Below are 21,600 nucleotides of genomic sequence, written 5' to 3' on the forward strand. Positions count from 1 at the left end.
AATGCCCCTGTGCACAAAGCGCGGTCCATACAGAAATGGTTTGTCGAGATCGGTGTGGAAGAACTTGACTGGCCTGCACAGTGCCCTGACCTCAACCCTACTGAACACTTTTGGGATGAATTGGAACACCGACTGCGAGCGAGGACTAATCGCCAAACATCAGTGCCCGACCTCACTAATGGTCTCGTGGTTGAATGGAAGCAAGTCCCTGCAGCAATGTTCCAACATCTAGTAGAAAGCCTTCCCAGAAGAGTGGAAGCTGTTATAGGAGCAAAGGGGGGACCAACTCCATATTAATGCCCATGATTTTGGAATGAGATGTTCGACGATACTTTTGGTAATTTAGTGTAAGTCGGTGTCTGTGTGTGTGTGGGGGCATCATCACCATTGTGATTGTAACATTCACTCACCATGCACACATTGCACTTAACAAGGGGCTGAACCATAGCTATTTGAACTATGATGGAAATGAGCCCATAACCATAAAGCTGCTAATAATAAAGAGAATGCTTGAGCCAATAGTTTCTATAAGAACTTCCTGAGACATGGATAAACCTGGATAAAGGCCATTCCCTTTTGCTCAGTTGGTAGAGCATGGCGCTTGCAACGCCAGGGTTGTGGGTTCGTTTCCCACGGGGGGCCAATATGAAAATGTATGCACTCACTAACTGTAAGTCGCTCTGGATAAGAGTGTCTGCTAAATGACTAAAATGTAAAATATAATTAATGTGATCAGACCTGGGTTCAAAATTATTTGCAATCATTACAAATACTTTAGCTGGGTTTGATTGAGCTTGCCTGGAGCGAATAGAATAGTCGCAACACTACAAACCTTGCCCCTCTGGCACTCCATACAGACTAAAGCAAACACTAAAAGTATTTAGAAGATTTCGAATACTAATTGAACCCAGGTCAGGATGTGATTATGTAATATGATCATGTAGTGAACATTCATACCTGTGGTAATTATCTATCTATTGGACTGGAGGTATTTCAATAGAAGCAGCCAGCCAGGCCTGGTATCGATGCTTCTAGTCCCTTACACAAGAGAGAGAGACAGGCCCAGGCATGTCTCACTCTAAGTTCTGAACAAAGTGGCTCTATTGACAAAATAGCTCAAGATGACTACTGTGGATATTCTTCTTCCAGAAAGCTGCACAAACACATGAATAAACACTTTCACACATCGCAGGGCTCGGAATGGATTACATGTTTAGGTTGGTACACTACCGTTCAAAAGTTAGGGGGTCAATTAGAAATGTCCTTGTTATCGAAAGAAAATCAATTTTTTGGTCCATTAAAATAACATCAAATTGATCAGAAATACAGTGTAGACATTGTTAATGTTGTATATGGCTATTGTAGCTGGAAACGGCAGATTTGTAATGGAATATCTACATGGGCGTACAGAGGCCCATTATCAGCAACCATCAGTCCTATGTTCCAATGGCACGTTTATCGTTTTAAAAGGCTAATTGATCATTAGAAAACCAATTATGTTAGCACAGCTGAAAACTGTTGTGCTGATTAAAGAAGCAATAAAACTGGCCTTCTTGAGACTAGTTGAGTATCTGGAGCATCAGCAATCGTGGGTTCGATTACAGGCTCAAAATGGCCAGAAACAAAGAACTTTCTTCTGAAACTCGTCAGTCTATTCTTGTTCTGAGTACTGAAGGCTACTCAGTGCGAGAAATTGCCAAGAAACTAAAGATCTCGTACAACGCTGTGTACTACTCCCTTCACAGAACAGCGCAAACTGGCTCTAACCAGAATAGAAAGAGGAGTGGGAGGCCCTGGTGCACAACTGAGCAAGAGGACAAATACATTAGAGTGTCTAGTTTGACAAACAGATGCCTCACAGGTCCTCAACTGTTAGCTTCATTAAATAGTACCCGCAAAACACCAGTCTCAACGTCAACAGGGAAGAGGCGACTCCGGGATGCTGACCTTCTAGGCAGAGTTGCAAAGGAAAAGCCATATCTCTGACTGGCCAATAAAAAGAAAATATTAAGATGGGCAGTCTGAGAACAAACTGAACGAGCTCCGTTCGAGACTATCCTATTAAAGGGACATTAACAACTGTAATATACTATGCTTTATGGAGTCATGGCTGAACAAGGACATGGATAATATACAGTTAGCTGGGTTTTCCATGCATCGGCAGGACAGAACATCAGCGTCTGGTAAGATCCGTGGCGGTGGGGTGTGTCTCTTTGTCAACAAAGACTGGAAGCGCAATCTCTAATATTAAGGAAGTCTCTAGGTTCTTCTCGCCTTAGTTAGAATACCTCATGATAGGCTGTAGACCATATTATTTACCAATAGAGTTTTCATCTATATTTTTCGTAGCTGTCTATTTACCACCTCAAACCTATTGCTGGCACTAAAACCGCACTCAACGAGCTGTATAGGCCATAAGCGAAAAAGAAAATGCTCATCCAGAGGCTGCACTCCTAGTGGCCGGTGATTTTAATGTTGGAAAACTGGAATCCGTTTTAACTCATTTCTACCAGCATGTCACCTCTACAACTAGAGGGAAAAAACTCTAGATCACCTTTACTCCACACACAGAGACACATACAAAGCTCTCCCTCGCCTTCCATTTGGCAAATCTTATATATATAAACTACCAGTCAAAAGTTTGGACACACCTACTCATTCAAGGGTTTTTCTTTATTTTTACTATTTTTTACATTGTTGAATAATAGTGAAGACATCAAAACTATGAAATAACACATATGGAATCATGTAGTAACCAAAATAGTGTTAAGCAAATCAAAATACATTTACATTTTAGTCATTTAGCACACGCTCTTATCCAGAGCGACTTACAGTTAGTGAGTACATACATTATTATTATTAATTTTTTTCATACTGGCCCCCCGTGGGAATCGAACCCACATCCCTGGCGTTGCAAACGCCATGCTCTACCAACTGAGCTACATCCCTGCCGGCCATTCCCTCCCCTACCCTGGACAACGCTGGGCCAATTGTGCGCCACCCCATGGGTCTCCCGGTCGCGGCCGGCTACGACAGAGCCTGGATAGATTTGTAATAGATTTGAGATTCTTCAAATAGCCACCCTTTGCCTTGATGACAGCTTTGCACACTCTTGGCATTCTCTCAACCAGCTTCACGAGGTAGTCACATTGAATGCCTTTCAATCAACAGGTGTGCCTTCTTAAAAGTTAATTTGTGGAATTTATTTCCTTCTTAATGCATTTGAGCCAATCAGTTGTGTAGGGGGGACAAGGTAGGGGGGTATACTGAAGATAGCCCTATTTGGTAAAAGACCAAGTCATATTATGGCATGAACAGATCAAATAAGCAAAGAGAAACGACAGTCCATCATTACTTTAAGACATGAAGGTCAGTCAATACGGAAAATGTCAAGAACTTTGAAAGTTTCTTCAAGTGCAGTCGCAAAAACCATCAAGCGCTATGATGAAACTGGCTCTCATGAGGACCGCCACAGGAATGGAAGACCCAGAGTGTCCTTCTAACCGGCACATTGACTCTGTACCGGTACCCCCTGTATATAGCCTCCCTACTGTCATTTTATTTTATTTTACTGCGCTCTTTAATTATTTGCTTGTTTTATTTTTTACTTATCTATTTTTTACTTAACAAATTTTTTTTCTTGAAACTGCATTGTTGGTTAAGGGCTTGTAAGTAAGCATTTCACTGTATTTGGCGTATGTAGCGAATAACATTTGATTTGATTTGATTTGAAGAGTTACCTCTTCTGCAGAAGATAAGTTAATTAGAGTTACCAGCCTCAGAATTTGCAGCCCAAATAAATGCTTCACAGAGTTCAAGTAACAGACACATCTCAACATCAACTGTTCAGAGGAGACTGTGAATCAGGCATTCATGGTCGAATTGCTGCAAAGAAACGACTACTAAAGAACACCAATAGGAAAGAGAGGCTTGCTTGGGCCAAGAAACACGAGCAATGGACATTAGATCGGTGGAAATGTGTCCTTTGGTCTGGAGTCCAAATTTGAGATTTTTGGTTCCAACCACTGTGTCTTTGCGAGATGCGGTTTGGGTGAACGGATGATCTCCACGTGTGTGGTTCCCACCGTGAAGCATGGAGGAGGAGGTGTTATGGTGTGGGTGGGGGTGCTTTGCTGGTGACACTGTCTGTGATTTATTTAGAATTCAAGGCACACTTAACCTGCATGGCTACCACAGCATTCTGCAGCGATACGCCATCCCATCTGGTTTGGGCTTAGTGGGACTATCATTTGTTTTTCAACAGGACAATGACCCAACACACCTCCAGGCTGTGTAAGGGCTATTTTACCAAGAAGGAGAGTGATGGAGTGCTGCATCAGATGACCTGGCCTCCACAATCCCCCGACCTCAACCCAATTGAGATGGTTTGGGATGAGTTGGACCGCAGAGTGAAGGAAAAGCAGCCAACAAGTGCTCAGCATACACTACCGTTCAAAAGTTTGGGGTCACTTAGAAATGTCCTGGTTTTCCATGAAAACATACATGAAATGAGTTAGAATAGGAAATATAGCAAAATGAATAGGAAATGTAGTCATTGAAAAGGTTAGAAATAATAATTTTTAATTGAAATAATAATTGTGTCCTTCAAACTTTGCTTTCGTCAAAGAATCCTCCATTTGCAGCAATTACAGCCTTGCAGACCTTTGGCATTCTAGTTGTCAATTTGTTGAGGTAATCTGAAGAGATTTCACCCCATGCTTCCCGAAGCACCTCCCACAAGTTGGATTGGCTTGATGGGCACTTCTTACGTACCATATGGTCAAGCTGCTCCCACAACAGCTCAATAGGGTTGAGATCCGGTGACTGTGCTGGCCACTCCATTATAGACAGAATACCAGCTGACTGCTTCTTCCCTAAATAGTTATTGCATAGTTTGGAGCTGTGCTTTGGGTCATTGTCCTGTTGTAGGAGGAAATTGGCTCCAATCAAGCGGCGTCCACAGGGTTTGGCATGGCGTTGCAAAATGGAGTGATAGCCTTCCTTCTTCAAGATCCCTTTTACCCTGTACAGATCTCCCACTTTACCACCACCAAAGCACCCCCAGACCATCACATTGCCTCCACCATGCTTGACAGATGACATCAAGCACTCATCCAACATCTTTTCATTTGGTCTGCGTCTCACAAATGTTCTTCTTTGTGATCCAAACACCTCAAACTTCGATTTGTCTGTCCATAACACTTTTTTCCAATCTTCCTCTGTCCAGTGTCTGTGTTCTTTTGCCCATCTTAATCTTTTATTTTAATTGGCCAGTCAGAGATATGGCTTTTTCTTTGCAACTCTGCCTAGAAGGTCAGCATCCCGGAGTCGCCTCTTCACTGTTGACGTTGAGACTGGTGTTTTGCGGGTACTATTTAATGAAGCTGCCAGTTGAGGACCTGTGAGGCGCCTGTTTCTCAAACTCCTCTTGCTCAGTTGTACACCGGGGCCTCCCACTCCTCTTTCTATTCTGGTTAGAGCCAGTTTGCGCTGTTCTGTGAAGGGAGTAGTACACAGCGTTGTACGAGATCTTCAGTTTCTTGGCAATTTCTCGCATGGAATAGCCTTCATTTCTCAGAACAAGAATAGACTGACGAGTTTCAGAAGAAAGTTATTTGTTTCTGGCCATTTTGAGCCTGTAATCGAACCCACAATTGCTGATGCTTCAGATACTCAACTAGTCTCAAGAAGGCCAGTTTTATTGCTTCTTTAATCAGCACAACAGTTTTCAGCTGTGCTAACATAATTGCAAAAGTGTTTTCTAATGATCAATTAGCCTTTTAAAAGGATAAACTTGGATTAGCAAACACAACGTGCCATTGGAACACAGGACTGATGGTTGCTGATAATGGGCCTCTGTACGCCTATGTAGATATTCCATAGAAAATCAGCCGTTTCCAGCTACAATAGCTATTTACAACATTAACAATGTCTACACTGTATTTCTGATCAATTTGATGTTATTTTAATGGACAGAAAAATTGCTTTTCTTTCGATGACAAGGACATTTCTAAGTGACCCCAAACTTTTGAATGGTAGTGTAGGTGTCATTCACCTCAGGGTGTCCTGACTCTTTCAATGATTATTTTTCTACTCTAAGTACAATGTGGGATCTAGACTCAGTGGTGGTTGGTAAAGATGGTTGTGTGAGATTGATGACAGTATAAATATAATATAGGTGTATTTCTTGTCAGTGTGCCAATTCTGACTTAGAGGGCATTAGATAAGTGTGGTCCTCTGTAGCTCAGCTGGTAGAGCACGGCGCTTGTAACGCCAAGGTAGTGGGTTCGATCCCCGGGACCACCCATACACAAAAAAAACATATGCACGCATGACTGTAAGTAGCTTTGGATAAAAGCGTCTGCTAAATGGCATATTATTATAAGTGCACTAACCTTGCATGCTTGGCAAAGGCCTCCTTCAAAAAGTGGGTGGAAGGTTGCCACTCTTGTCTTCCCGCAAGAGAGGCAAAAGTCTGCACGAAACAAATATGAGATAGATGACGACTTTCGATGAAAACACTCTTCGCAGTTCATGTTCAATAGCTACAGTTGCTTCAGAAAGTATTCAAACCCTTGACTTTTTCCACATTTTGTTGTGTTACAGCCTGAATTTAAAATGGATTGAGATTTTCTTTGGTCACTGGCCTACACACAATACTCCATAATGTCAAAGTGGAATTATGTTTTTCGATTTAAAAAAAACGAATTAATACAAAATGAAAAGCTGAAATGTCTTGAGTTAATAAGTATTCAACCCCTTTGTTTTGGCAAGCCTAAATAAGTTCAGGAGTAAACATTTGCTTAATAAGTTGCATGTGGAATAAAAGTGTTTAACATGATTTTTAAATGACTACCTCATCTCTGTACCCCACACATACAAATATCTGTAAGGTCCCTCAGTGGAGCAGTGAATTTAAAACACAGATTCAACCACAAAGACCAGTGAGGTATCCTATGCTTCGCAAAGAAGGGCACCTATTGGTAGATGGGTCAGAAAATAAAATCAATTTAATCAATTTTGAATTCAGGCTGTAATACAACAAAATGTGGAATAAGTCAAGGGGTATGAATACTTTCTGTGTCAATTGGAGAGAAAATATCTGAAATTAAAATGAGAACATACCTTCTATACTTCTGTTATTCTTCAAAACTTCATGCACCATTTGTTCTGAAGGGCAGAGGAGAGAGAGACACACATCCAGGTCAATAATCAAAGACAGGTCTTGAGTCACATGAATAATAACACGGCATAGCAATAAATAACGTATGTATGTTAATTAGCTACATATGTTTGAGACAGACGACTCCAGGATCGTATTCATTAGGGCATAAAATGTTTGAAAACATGTTTCCCAGAAATGGGAAATTAGTGTTTCTTATAGGACAAATCCAAGTAGTCCCTCCCTGTTTCTGTTTTCTTCCGTTTGGTACCTAATAACTACAACCCTGGTAACCCCAGGATGAACCCTGTTTGTTTGACCTCTGACCTCGACTGTAGACCTCCTCTGGGCCGCATTTGGCCTTACACAGGCTGATGCGGGGCCTCTTGGCTGTCGGGAAATACTCTGGCAGACTGACGTCCAAAACCTGGTGGTTCAACGTGTTGCTATCTGGAGAGGACACACCCACACAGACAATCGTCAAAGCATGTAGAAGAAAATATACTGTACCTACAATACTCTAGGTTATTGCAACAAAAAAAAAAGTCTAAAATATATGTAATATTACTGTATTCCAGTTGATATCACTGTATTATTGGCCAAGTAATATTGGTCCATTAAACCCGACCAACCCATTGAACCCTAACCTATAGAGTATGGTGGATGACATAATGAAACATACTAAACAGGAGACCACCCTTAACCACCCTAGTGTGAGTACCAGTCTGTTTAGCTAACATTCCACTCCTTGCCACTCCTTGTCATCGCCAAAGAGACTGGCCTTTCGGCAATCTCAACGTTCAATATGCGCTGGATTTACGGCGGAGTTGCTCACTGGTTGTTGGAAATAACATTAATATTATCCAGCTTTGGAAATATAATTAGAATTTATAACAAAGTCAAAAACAAACATTTAGCTGTTAGCTAGGGAAGTTGTTGTGGTTGGAATTGCAGTATGTATTTAGTTTGAGAATTTAGATGTGAGCTAGCAACTTTGGTCATCACTAGCTACCACCGCCACAAAGTCATAAACCCCACCTATTTCTAACATTTATCTTCTTAAAATCTGATTTTAAAACACAGCAGGTTCGTGGCACCTTAATTGGGGAGAACGGGCTAGTGGTAATGGCTGGAGCAGAATCAGTGGAATGATATCAAATACACATGGTTTTCATGTGTTTGATGCCATTCAATTTTGTCCGTTCCAGCCATTATTCTGAGCTGTCCTCCCCTCAGCAGCCTCCACTGTTTTAAACCTAATCCTAACCTCAACCTCAACCCTAACCTTAACCACACTGCTAACCTTATGCCTAACCCTAACCTTAAATGAAGACCAAAAAGCACATTTTAGTTTTCATACATTTTTATGAAATATATGCCATTTTGACTTTGTGGCTGTGGTAACTAGTGGAAACCAGAGTACAGGAAGTGGATTAGCTAAAGGAACTGGTACCCAGGCTATAACCACCCCTCCTCTCTAATAAAATACCAATGTGCCAACATACAGTTAACAGATCATGTGGTGCAGACAGAGGCTGAGCGAGAGAGCGAGCGAGAGAGTATCTAAGAATGGGAGAGCCATCAGAGAGAGAGAAAGAGATGTACCCTTTAGAGAAGGAGAGGCAGATTAGGATGCCAAGTAGAGACAGGAATAAATTACGTAAGTCTTCTAATAAAAGTATTTAATTAAACACGTGTCATATTGATCTAGAGAAAGTAATGGTGTAACTCTTAAATCTGTCAGCAACTATAGTCTCAGCTCTAGCTAGGGGCTATCGTTTAAAGCCGCATTATGTTTTTGGGTGACCCGACCAACTTCACATAGAAATATGAGTTATGGATGTTTCACTCTCATCGAAAGCAAGTCTAAGAAGCGGTAGATATTTTATATATGCACTATTTCTATGTTCCCGTTCTTAAATGTTGTTTTTGCGTCTTTTACTTTCGATTTTGTACACCAGCTTCAAACAGCTGAAAATACAATATTTTTGGTTATTGAAAATATATTTCACAGCGTTTTAAACTGCAGTTTAAACTGAAATCACGCAAACTACTAGAATTTTAGCAATAAAATGGCGGAGCAATTTATATATATTGCACCTTTAAGTTGGGTGCTATAACAGTGATATATTGGACTACAGATCTGAAAACTGAAATATTGATTAAAGGGATACTTCGCTTTTTAGAAGTTTAAACTTTTTTTTTCTCAAAAAAGTTAACTATCCCTTTAACGTGCCCATATTGGACAAGACAGGACAGGAGGAGGCAGGAGAAAACCCCAGCCATGACATTTAGACCTTATATTGGCTTTGGTTGGTGAGTCTCACCAGGGTTGTCTGTGGGTTTCAGGCCCTCTTGGCCCTTAGGCAGGAAGCCCCCGTTGGCCCAGTCCAGCATGGGCTGGACCTGGTCCTCTGGCCCCTCTGACTCACACTGAGGGAACGTCTTCACAGCACGCAGACTGGCCATCTGAGAGAGGGAGGGGGGGGGGGGGGGGGGGGGTGAGAGAGATGCGGTCAGGGAAAGAGGGGAGGAAGGAGAGAGGGAGGGGAGGTAGAAGGAGAGGGAGGAGGTTAGGGGGAAGATAATACGAGATGGGAGAGAGAAAGGGAGAATAGAGAGGGGGGAAGAGGAGGGGCAGAGAGAAAAGGGGAAATGAGAAGAGATGATTGTCAGCCTTGCTAAACAAACAAACGATCAGACAGGCAGGTACTCTACACAGACAGTCAAGCACACAAGAGAGACCAAACAGACAGGTAGACAGAGACAACAGACTGAACTAGGCTACTAAAAGAAGGGGCTTGTGCTCGCAGACAGACAAGCAGACAGAGAGACAGACAGACATCTCACTAAAAACACAAGTCTTCCTCTTTCTCTGCTCTATCTCACAAAGGCGGACAGATCATCTTAACCAGAGAAAAGAGTCAAACAAACACAAACACACAAAGGAACAAGACAAGGAGACAAGAACAAGTAGGGCCGGCCAGCTCATTATGCAGGATTAGGTGTTCGCCTATGGCGGCAGATTGAAGAGGATGCCATTTTCTGAGCTAAACACCACACCTCCAACAACACATAAAACCTCACATAATTCCGCGAAAAAACTATGAAATTTTCTCTCAACCAGTGGCATATGGGCTTTTTAGGTGAGTGCTGACGCCGCCTTGTGATAAGCAGTGCCCACTTTGTCAAAGGCCGCAAAATATTTATCTTGTCCATTCCCAGCGTGCCTCTCCAGGGTACTGTTGGAGAGATGCATCGTTGCAGCGCTCCACCAACGTTCCGTCAAAAAGATAATCTAACATAAATCATGTATCAGAAAGAGTAGGCTATGTGGTCTTTCATGTAGCCTACAGGCTGGAGATAAAATGTATGACAATGTAATGAGACGGAAACATAATGTTTCTCCGATCGAATAGCCTAACATAAATGGCGCCCAATCAGATAAAAAAATTGCTGACATGTTAACAAACAACATATCCTAAAAACAGGACAGGTAAAATTGACAATATGGAATGGACAATCTGCTACTCACAACTGCTGTCCAGGAGTTTCATCCCGTGGGCTAAATTGTCATGATCAGTGTATGTATCCGTACATTTTATGACGAGCTGATCATAGCCAAAAAATAAAATACTTCTGCATTTCCCGCTGTGTAAACACATTGCAAATAAGTTCAGGATAACTCCTCCTGATAAAGTTGGGTAGCTGATATTCAGAGTTAAATATGAAAATGTATGCACTCACTAACTGTAAGTTGCTCTGGATAAGAGCGTCTGCTAAAATGACTAAAATTAAAAAAAAAAAAATAGCCAAATTGATTAGTCACAGGAATCAGGACTAATAACGGCAATGAAACGGCCTGTTTTACAAACGGTGGGCCTACCACATGGATGGGCATTCATAAAATATTCTACTGTATCTTAGTCCATGCCGCTCTGTCATTGCTTGTCCATATATGTATATATTCTTAAATTCCATTCCTTACTAGATTTGTGTGTATAGGGTATATGTTGTGAAATTGTTAGATATTACCGTATTTTCCGCACTATAAGGCGCACCGGAGTATAAGCCGCAGCAGCTAAATTGAATGATGTGTACATATATAAGCCGTACTGGACTATAAGCCGCAGGTGTTTTAATGTTTAATTACCATATGTAAGGGTTCGTGCACAGAGGGGATTGTCAGGAAAGAGATGGATTGTGCATGAAAACTTCCTTTGCACAAACTGTCTCGCTCTCGTAATGTCTGTCTGTCTTGCTCTCGTTCTGTCTCTCGTTCTGTCTCTCGTACCACTCTCGGTTCCACTTTTACTTTTGCGCGCTACCTGTCTCACTCTTTTCCGGCCTCCAGCTTTTCCTGCTGGAGCCCGCCGCTTAAAGGTGGGGGGCGCGGACCGGTCATAGAGCCCATAGAGTTAAAGTTGGTGGACTGTAACCTGTAAAATCCATAGATTTAGGAGGTCTTCTAGTGGCCGTTAGCTGTAAAAATCCATAGATTAGCCGCACCGTTATGTAAGCCGCAGGGTCGAAAAATGGGAAAAAAGGCGCGGCTTATAGTCCGAAAATTACGGTACTTGTTTGATATTACTGCACTGTCGGGAGCTAGAAGCACAAGCATGTCGCTACACCCGCAATAACATCTGCTAAACACGTGTATGTGACAAATCAAATTTGATTTGATTTGAAAATTCCTTTGCAGGCGGACATGGTAGGCTACACCCCAGTAAGCACGGACTGACGCTGACGTCTTTTGGACGTCTTTTTTTTCTGTTTTACAAACGGTAGGTCTACCACATAGATGGGCAGTCCTAAAATAAAAATTCAGGCGACACTGTAGGCTATACCTCAATAAGCACGGACCGACGCCTTTTGGACGTCTTTTCTTGGTGCAGTCCAGACCGGCCTTGATTTCCACGTCCACAGACGTTGGTTTTTGGTCCGGTCCGGACCAAATCTGAACCAATCATAGACGTCTATGTTTGGTTCAGATTTGGTGCGGTCCGGCCTTGAATTCAACGTCCAAGGACATTGATATTTGGTACGGTCCAAAACGTAGGCATCTATAAATTATGTACTTTCAACTTTAATTCAGAACCGAAAATGAACCTTATTTAAAGTCCGGAAAATACTTATTTTCACCTTTCATTCAGAACTGAAATGTAAGCTAACTTCAACGTCTGGAAAATATGTATTTTAGAAGTCTTTTCAACGTCATGATGCTTACTGGGACTGTTCTAGTTTTGCGGTGGGCAGCACGTTTTTTGTCTTGCCTAGGGTGGCAGAATGGCCCGGACCGGCCCTGAGAACAAGAGAATGTTTATGGTAAGGACTTGTCCAAGCTTGGCTCCCTGTCTATCTATCTGTCTGTCTGTATTCAAAGATTATTAACAGCTCCTCGTATTGAGAGACTGATAAAGGAACTGCAGGGAAAGCAAGGCCCTGTATTGACTTTATTGTTAATTCCCCCACCCCTCCTTCCTTACCTCCAGTGCCTGGAAGATGGCCCTGCGGTAGGATGTCAGCTTGGTGTAGGAGGCCTGGTTGAAGAACTTGGGGAAAGCAGTGATGGAGTCCAGCTTGTCAGCAGACACCTGGAGGAAGGATGATGAGTGGAAGCCAAGGACAAGACATTAGCAGGTAGAGATATTGAGGGTTAAACGCTCATTCATTGCTTTACTGTAAAACAACGTCCGTATTCACATAGGGGGGAATTCCGACACAAGTTAAGTATGTGTGTAAATGGAATGTAATTCCCTTTTTATGCCCATTTCTCTCTATGCGTATTCTGACCATGAACTTAAATATGAGAATATCATGCTATTCACCAGCTTTTCGTTTGGGGTGGAGATCGAATAAATGAAGGTGTGGCGGAGGTGTGTCTACAGATACTCCGTATTCTGACCTTGACTTAATTCCCTAATAATTCCACCACCTTTACGCGCGAGGAAGCTGTGAATAAGGTCTAGCGAACCAACCGGTTCCAAGTGGAAAATACATCTATTTTTTATTTTTTTCCCCCAATAGAAAAAGCACCATTCTCCATGCACTGTAATTTACAACTTGATAAGAGCTAGTGATAAGAGCTAGGTAAATGACTAATCCATTTTGATAAGGGAATTGTAAATATAAATGACACTAGTTTTAGATCTATTTTACCTTATAATCGCTGGAGAAAAATGTGAAACCAGTCATATGGCAGCTAACTGAAGCATATCAACATATCAACTTTCCCAAAGTAAAGTTTATGAAATGCTGTGCCATTATGCAGAATTTAATTTGTACAGTCTTTTAACTTGCAGGGATGTGCACTCTCGCATGTCTTAATTATAAGCTACCCGGACTTTCTCTGTTTGCTATTTCTATCAAGTTAAATATTTGCCACTATCAGTATCGACCGTCAGTAGGCATAATAACCACACATGTTCAACCGCCAATTTACTGTTAGTTCCCTTCAGTTTTTACAGCCTACATTATCATTTAATTACATTGTTTCGTTTACTTTCATTTGCTTCCTCTGTAAATGGTTGTGAGGCCAGTTGGAGGTACTGCCAAATTCTCTAAAACGACGTCGGAGGCAGCTTATGGTAGAGAAATTAACATTCGATTCTCTGGCAAAAGCTCTGGTGGACATTCCTGCAGACAGCATGCCAATTGCACGCTTCTGTGGCATTGTGGCATTGTGTTGTGCTACAAAACTGCACATTTTAAAGTGGCCTTTTATTGTCCCCAGCACAAGGTGCACCCGTGTAATGATCATGCTGTTTAATCAGCTTCTTGATATGCCACACCTGTCAGGTGGATGGATTATCTTGGCAAAGGAGAAATGCTCACTAACAGGGATATAAACAAATTTGTGCACAACATTTTAGAGAAATAAGCATTTTGTGTGTGTATGGAACATTTCTGGGATTTTTATTTCAGCTCATGAAACAAGGGACCAACACTTTACATGTTGCATTTATATTTTCTGTTGAGTGTAGATGGCTTTCCTTCATTGATCCCTAATATTCTGAACCCGTTCACTCGATATACTCCCGAGTGGCGCAGTGGTCTAAGGCACTGCATCGCAGTGCTAGCTGTGCCACTAGAGATCCTGGTTCGAGTCCAGGCTCTGTTGCAGCCGGCCGCAACCGGGAGACCCATGGGCGGTGTGCAAGTCGTCCAAGGTAGGGGAGGGTTTGGCCGGCAGGGATGTGGGTTCGTTTCCCACGGGGGGCCAGTATGAAAAAAACAACAACAAAAAAACGTATGGATTCACTAAATGTAAGTCGCTCTGGATAAGCGCGTCTGCTAAATGACTAAAATGTAAAAAAATATTCTAGTGAGTCTGTCGACAAAATTCAAACTAAACAGTACACTGTATTTAAAGGGATGTTATTGGAAACACATCTTTTTTTACTACAAAACATATAAATGTGCCATCATATGTTGAGGTGGTGCTGGAGATGATGAATTTGAAAAATTTAGACATTTCTGTTTAAAATAAAAATTTACTGAAAACCCTATTGAATGAAAACTCCACCAGAAAATCTGGTTGGCTAGCAAGTGGGAGGGTTTTCAGCGGTTGAAGGAAATGTATTCAGAGTGAGCAGAGGCGTCATGCCCATAGGGGGCACAGGGGCACGTGCCCCCTCAGAATTGTCCTCTTTAAAACAACAACAAAAAAATATATATGCTGCATACAGTACCAGTCAAAAGTTTGGACACACCTACTCATTCAAGGGTTTTTCTTTATGTTTACTATTTTCTACATTGTAGAATAATAGCGAAGACATCAATGGGATGAGTCGGAAGGCAGAGTGAAGGAAAAGCAGCCAACAAGTGCTCAGCATATGTGGGAACTCCTTCAAGACTGTTGGAAAAGTATTCCAGGTGAAGCTGGTTGAGAGAATGCCTAGAGTGTGCAAAGCTGTCATCAAGGCAAAGGGTGGCTATTTGAAGAATCTCAAATATAAAATATATTTTGATTTGTTTAACACTTTTTTGGTTACTACATGATTCCATATGTGTTATTTCATAGTTTTGATGTCTTCACTATTATTCTACAATGTAGAAAATAGTAAAAATAAAGAAAAACCCTTGAATGAGTAGGTGTGTCCAAACTTTTGACTGGTAGTGTATAAAAAATATATATATATATATATCTGTAATACTACTAGCCACTTATCAATTTTATGAAGTTGGCTTTAGCTAGCCCAGATAGATCCAACCTCAGAACTAGCTACCAAGAAGCCATTTGTCAATCAAATTAGCATAGCTAACTATCTTGCCTGCTTGCAAGGTTGGAAGACTTTAGAAAAGCAGGCAAAAACTACTGAATAAGACTCACATTCCTTTCCATCTTTTACACAGATTTTAGAATTTCAACCCCCCCCCCCAAAAAAAAAAAATTAACACAGACAGCTCATACAGACACAGACAGCTCAAGAGGTATGATTAGATATAAATAAAAATATTTTTGTCATAGAATTAAGCATAATGATTATAGCTCTAGATTGCAGGAAAATGCTGTTTCAGGTGTTTGAACATTTCTACAACTTACGGACTGGGGGCGGGCATAGCACCCTTCTGGACCACCCCCCAGCCAACCTCACATACTTTGTGCCCCCTCAAATTCTTGGGGTGCATGACGCCCCTGAGAGCGTGCAAGGTAGCCACATCTGCAGAGTGCGTTACCCGACTGAATAAGGTAAGTCTGAATACCAAATACTGAGAAGTGCGTAGGAAATGCCCCAAACGTCTCAGAGTAGAAATGCTTATCCAGGATAAGGTGCCCATATATGTTATTCATTATGATCTAAAACGGAAAACGGATTCTCGATCAGCAATCCTACTCTGTGTCGCATGAGCCTTGCGTTAATACACTACATGACCAAAAGTATTTGGACACCTGCTCATCGAACATCTCATTCCAAAATCATGGGCATTAATATGGAGTTGTTCCCACCTTTGCTGCAATAACAGCCTCCACTCTTCTGGGAAGGCTTTCCACAAGATGTTGGAACATTGCTGCGGGGACTTGCTTCCATTCAGCCACAAGAGCATTAGTGAGGTCGGGCACTGATGTTGGGCGATTAGGCCTGGCTCGCAGTCTGCGTTCCAATTCATCCCAAAGGTGTTTGATGGGGTTAAGGTCAGGGTTTTGTGCAGGCCAGTCAAGTTCTTCCACACCAACATCGACAAACCATTTCTGCATGGACCTCGCTTTGTGCATGGGGGCATTGTCATGCTGAAACAGGAAAGGGCCTAACCCAAACTGTTGTCACAAAGTTGGAAGCACAGAATCGTCTAGAATGTCATTATATGCTGTAGCGTTAAGATTTCTCTTCACTGGAACTAAGGGGCCTAGCCCGAACCATGAAAAACAGCCTCCTCCACCAAACTTTACAGTTGGCACTATGCATTGGGGCAGGTAGCGTTCTCCTGGCATCCACCAAACCCAGATTAGTCTGTGGGACTGCCAGATGGTGAAGCGTGATTCATCACTCCAGAGAACGTGTTTCTACTGCTCCAGAGTCCAATGGCGGCGAGCTTTACACCACTCAAGCCGATGCTTGGCATTGCGCATGGTGGTCTTAGGCTTGTGTGCGGCTGCTCAGCCATGGAAACCCATTTCATGAAGCTCCCGACAAACAGTTCTTATGCTGACGTTGCTTCAAGAGGCAGTTTGGGACTCGGTAGTGAGTGTTGCAACCGAGGACAGATTATTTTTACGCGCTACGTGCTTCAGCACTCGGTGGTCCCGTTCTGTGAGCTTGTGTGGCCTACCATTTCGAGGCTTTTGCTCCTAGACGTTTCCACTTCACAATAACAGCACTTACAGTTGACCGGGGCAGCTCTAGCATGGCAGAAACGGACTTGTTGGAAAGGTGGCATCCTATGACAATGCCACGATAAAAGTGACTGAGCTCTTCAGTACAGGCCATTCTACTGTGAATGTTTGTCTATGGAGATTGCATGGCTGTGTGCTCGATTTTATACACCTGTCAGCAACGGGTGTGGCTGAAATAGCCAAATCCACTAAGTTGAAGGGGTGTCCACATACTTTTGTATATATAGTGTATGTGGGTTTTATGGTCTGATCAATACGATTCAATCACTATCTGATCAAGATGTGTCACGTCTACACATGGTGTTAAAATGTATATGTCTGCAGATTTCCTAGTCCCTCCCTGTATGCAATTCATTAGTCATTACAACCTGTATGCAATTTATTTGGCAATAGTGCTACCTGTCAATGATTTTAGAGGCCGGTATAATGATGATTTAAATAGTTTGACCATCCAGATCTGTTAACACTTGATTGATATCCAGATACAATGCGTGCCTGACTATCTCCGGATACATTGCGTCTTTTAATCATCTACACCGGTCTAAAAATGTGGGCACAATCAGAATGTGGACAGGATCAGGACAAATGTTAGCACCAGGTATAAACAGGGCTTTTGTGAATGCTGGCCCTGATAATACAGGCAGACTTTATGACAGACTTATGATAACACACTAAATGTTTCTCTCATCCAAAACAATGATGGAGGGTTGTGGAACCCTCTTCCTCAATGCTGACCTCAGAGAACTTGCCGTCGCCGAACCACTGCAGCCACCTCATGCCATGGGTGGCCTGTCGTTTGCCTGTAGCGCGCCAGGTGACCACGATGCCTGGCCACCAGGAGAACCCCTTGATCTTCCCCCACACCAGCTCCCCAATGCCGAAACCCTTGTTGTCCTGCGAGTGGAAGAGAGAGGCGGGGGGACATTTAGAGGGGTAAAAAGGTATGTGTGTGTGTGTGTGTGTGTGTGTGTGTGTGTGTGTGTGAGAACTGGATTTGGAGTTTGAGACGGGGGTCTTTGCTTCCTTGGGTTATGTCAGTCTTTGACTATTGGACATGTCAGTGCATATATACAACGCCAGGTGCAAATGATCATAATGGATATACCACTGCTAGGGGACTGTGGGTTCCATTAGTCTTGTTGTAGATACGGGTTGGTCTACAAACACACATTACAAAGACTCAGTCTTACTATGAGAATATGTTACACTTCATTTACCTAATGCGCCACTGACTAATCACACACAACACAGCTGTGTAGACCTGTGAGGTTACAGACATCAAAGGATGCAGAGATGTACAAAACACACACAGTCAGCCATGCTCCACACACACATTATCTCTGCAGGTGGACAAACAGAAGATGGGATGAGAGACTTCTATGATCTTCTCCCCGTTCTTTCTCTGTTTCACCTTTACTCCCTCTTCTATTGGCCCTATAGACTTTTTTTCAATTTCTCCTCTCCCTGCCTCCCCCTCTCTCCCCCTCTCCCTTCTCTCCCTCTCTCCCCTTCTTCCTCCTACCCTCTCCTTCCTACTCTCCTCTATCCCCCTTCTGTTACCTTGTACTCCGGCTGGCAGGCAATCTCTGTGGTATGGGAGGTCAGGGAGGTGGAGGGGCTCCGGGCTGAGTCCTTAGAGTCCTGCTCCAGGAGCTCCAGGGAGGGGCCCCCAGGGACCACGGATACCAGGGGCCCGGGGCCGACACCGCAGGCCTGGCTCTGTCGAGCGAGAGAAAGGGGGGAGGGAGGGGGAGGGAGATAGAGAGGGGGAAAGGGAGGCACAATGCATGAAACATTAGTTGGGATGTATTGTATTGCATTAGTCATTACAACCTGTCTAATTACAGTGTAAGTACACAATGTTACCAAGTAACTGTTGAACCTGTATGTGTTTTTGTTTTGTTTAATTTGGTCCCTATCCAGCTGATGTTCTCTGCTCTACCCAACCCTAGTTCTTAGCACCATCAGTGTGTGTTTTAGTCCCAAATGGAGTCCCACACCTACACAGCTAATCCAGACCAACACCTTGAAACCTAATCGGTGTTCTTTTCTCTTTCTGATTCAATTAAGATTCTCACTGGTAACTGAACCAAAGCAACTCTTATGCAGGTAATGTGTAGACTGACAGAGGGACAGATGGAGAGGTGGAGAGAGAGGGAGAGCGAGAACGTAAGAGAGTGAAAGAGAGAAGGAGAGCGCAAGCGGGAGAGAGAGCGAAAGAGAGGGAAAGAGAGAGATAAAGAGAGGCGTCAAACGTTGTCAGCGCCGTCACGAAGTGGAGACGGCGAGCACTTAAGCAGGCACTTTTAAAATCTCATCACATGACGGACGGCAGACAATCGTGTTTTAACTGGCTCTCGCTGCAAAGAAGAAACTTCAGAAAATAAACACTGAGGAAAAAGTGGGTGAGAGATAAATAATCACCACAGCCTTTCAAACAAAGGCAGCACTTATGGTTTCTGTGTGAGTGTGTGTTATGTCTCCAACGATTTGGTTTGGTTTAGCTCTGTACCTACCTACTCATATCCCCTGTTTGAGCGTCATATCTCCTGTGTGTGTGTGTGTGTGTGTGTGTGTGTGTGTGTGTGTGTGTGTGTGTGTGTGTGTGTGTGACTGTTTGAGAGTGGCAAGTCATGTTGGATGGTGTGTTTCTACAGGTGCTGACTAGTCATGTCTCAGAGAACTGAAAGAAGACACAGAGAGCAACATGTATTGCCTTGTAAGGCTTTTGCCATCCCATCACTAATGGGATTGATACAATGTATTTTTTTATGTCAAATAATGTCTCAGGTACTGTTGGAACGGAGTAAAACATTTATTAGGGGGTGTCAAATGTGAATTAATAGTTTTTTAGGGGGTTGTTTTTGTTGTTGTAAATACTTAATAATTAATTATAATATAAAAGATCAGAGCTGAATATTTTGACAGACTAGATAGGATATAGAATAGAATAGAATAGAATAAAACTTTATTGTCCATCCAGGATAGACATTTTTCGTTGGCATCACCTTCCATTAAAAGGATTACATACACATACAATCTCACATCATACAAATTGAAACCAGTCAGTCCATCATGTTGCATACACTAAAAACATAGAGGACATTGATACATTCACTCACAACCGACCACTGTCCCAATTGCACTGGATAGATAAGTACATATACTGATACAATTTACTTTGCATTTAGTAGTCCAACAGCACAAGGAACAAATGAATGTTTGAACACTTTCTTCTTGGCCATGGGCATTCTGAAGCGCCAGCCAGAGGGAGGCCTCTCGAACTGAGGGTGTAAAGCAGGGTTCTTCAAGTCCGGTCCTGGAGGGCCGAAACACCTCTGTTTTTCGTCCTCTCCTTCTAATCAGGGGCTAATTCAGACCTGGGACACCAGGTGAGTGCAATTAACTACCAGGTAGAAATAAAAAACAGAAGTGTTTTCGGCCCTCCAGGACCGGAATTGAAGAACCCTGGTGTAGAGGGTGGGAGGGGTTGTCAATGACGGCCAGTGTCTTCTTTTTGGTTGCCTTGTGGAACAGACTGCTCAAATGTGCCTGTGGTCGACCAATTACTTTGCTGGCTGTGTTTACTATTACTTAGCCTTTGCTCCTCACGCTCAGATTACCATCCCAGACTGTCATATTGAACATGAGGATGCTCTCCAAAAAGCTGCTGTACACCCTCTCCAGAACATCCTGGCTGACCCCAAACCCCTTCAAATTTCCTGATTAAAAACAGGCGTTGGCTTGATTTACAGTCTGCCTTCTCTCTAAAACTCATCAATTTGGGTCCCTAGGTATTTGAAACACTCAATCACCTCCACTGGTTGGTCGTTCAGAGAGAGTGGTTGGGACATTGGCAAGTTGTTGGGGTGTATAGTGTCTGTTCATTACGTTGTTGCATATTCAGTCTAGTCTGAATGGTGTGTGTGTGTGTCCTCACCAGTGGGCTGCTGCGGTGCTCCAGCTTGCTCTGGCGTCCTCCTCCTCTCTGCTCACGGCTGCGTGGTTTATTATGAGGGGGCAGCAGACCGGCCTGGAAGATGGTCCTGGGAGGGGGTCTCCGTCTCAGGCCCAAGCCCGACTCCGAGGCCCCAACCCCTGCCACCTTGGCCTTCTGCTGTAGAAAAGACACAACACAACAACCCTTTCACTCAACCAATAGGGACCAGGGGACCAAGGTACAGGCATACATAGAGTCAGAGTCGTGTTTAATAGGGCAAACGTTTTAAAACGTTTCTTAACGGAATACAACAATCTGTGTTCTTATTGGACAATTTCAGGTATCGCCTCGACGTTTCAAAACGTTTCTACCAACTGAACACAACAGGTTTCAGCATTACTAGCCGTGCATTACGACATCATCACCGTTCAGGTTCGGTTGATGAGGGATGTGTGAGTATGTCAAGGCCGAGTTGATACCAGCAATGATCCTAACAGTTAGAACCAGTTATTTTGGTTTATGGCCCACAGGTATGACAGTGTCTGGGGGAGAGAGTGGGAGCAGTGCATGTGTGTGCATCTATCTTTGTCAGGCAGGAGTCTTCAACCTTTTCTTGCCCAGAGACCCCCTCCCAGGCAAAGCGGCGACCCAGGGTCCCCCATC

General features: G+C 43.0%; 1 protein-coding gene across 1 annotated transcript in view; it reads right to left on the reverse strand.

Moving 5' to 3' along the window:
* The window catches only part of LOC311147713 (DNA (cytosine-5)-methyltransferase 3B-like), a 60,965-nt gene that overhangs the window by 24,317 nt on the left and 15,048 nt on the right, over positions 1–21,600 (reverse strand). The window contains exons 5-12 of the mRNA XM_084184467.1: positions 20,938–21,114; positions 18,558–18,716; positions 17,733–17,891; positions 12,649–12,756; positions 9,490–9,631; positions 7,490–7,612; positions 7,126–7,170; positions 6,396–6,475 (exon numbers count right to left, since the gene is read on the reverse strand). Of these exons, the coding sequence (XP_084040593.1) occupies positions 6,396–6,475; positions 7,126–7,170; positions 7,490–7,612; positions 9,490–9,631; positions 12,649–12,756; positions 17,733–17,891; positions 18,558–18,716; positions 20,938–21,114 (993 nt within the window). The remainder of the gene's footprint in view (positions 1–6,395; positions 6,476–7,125; positions 7,171–7,489; positions 7,613–9,489; positions 9,632–12,648; positions 12,757–17,732; positions 17,892–18,557; positions 18,717–20,937; positions 21,115–21,600) is intronic.

The sequence above is a fragment of the Coregonus lavaretus genome, assembly GCF_964263955.1.
Source record: "Coregonus lavaretus genome assembly, chromosome: 20".
Lineage (NCBI taxonomy): Eukaryota > Metazoa > Chordata > Actinopteri > Salmoniformes > Salmonidae > Coregonus > Coregonus lavaretus.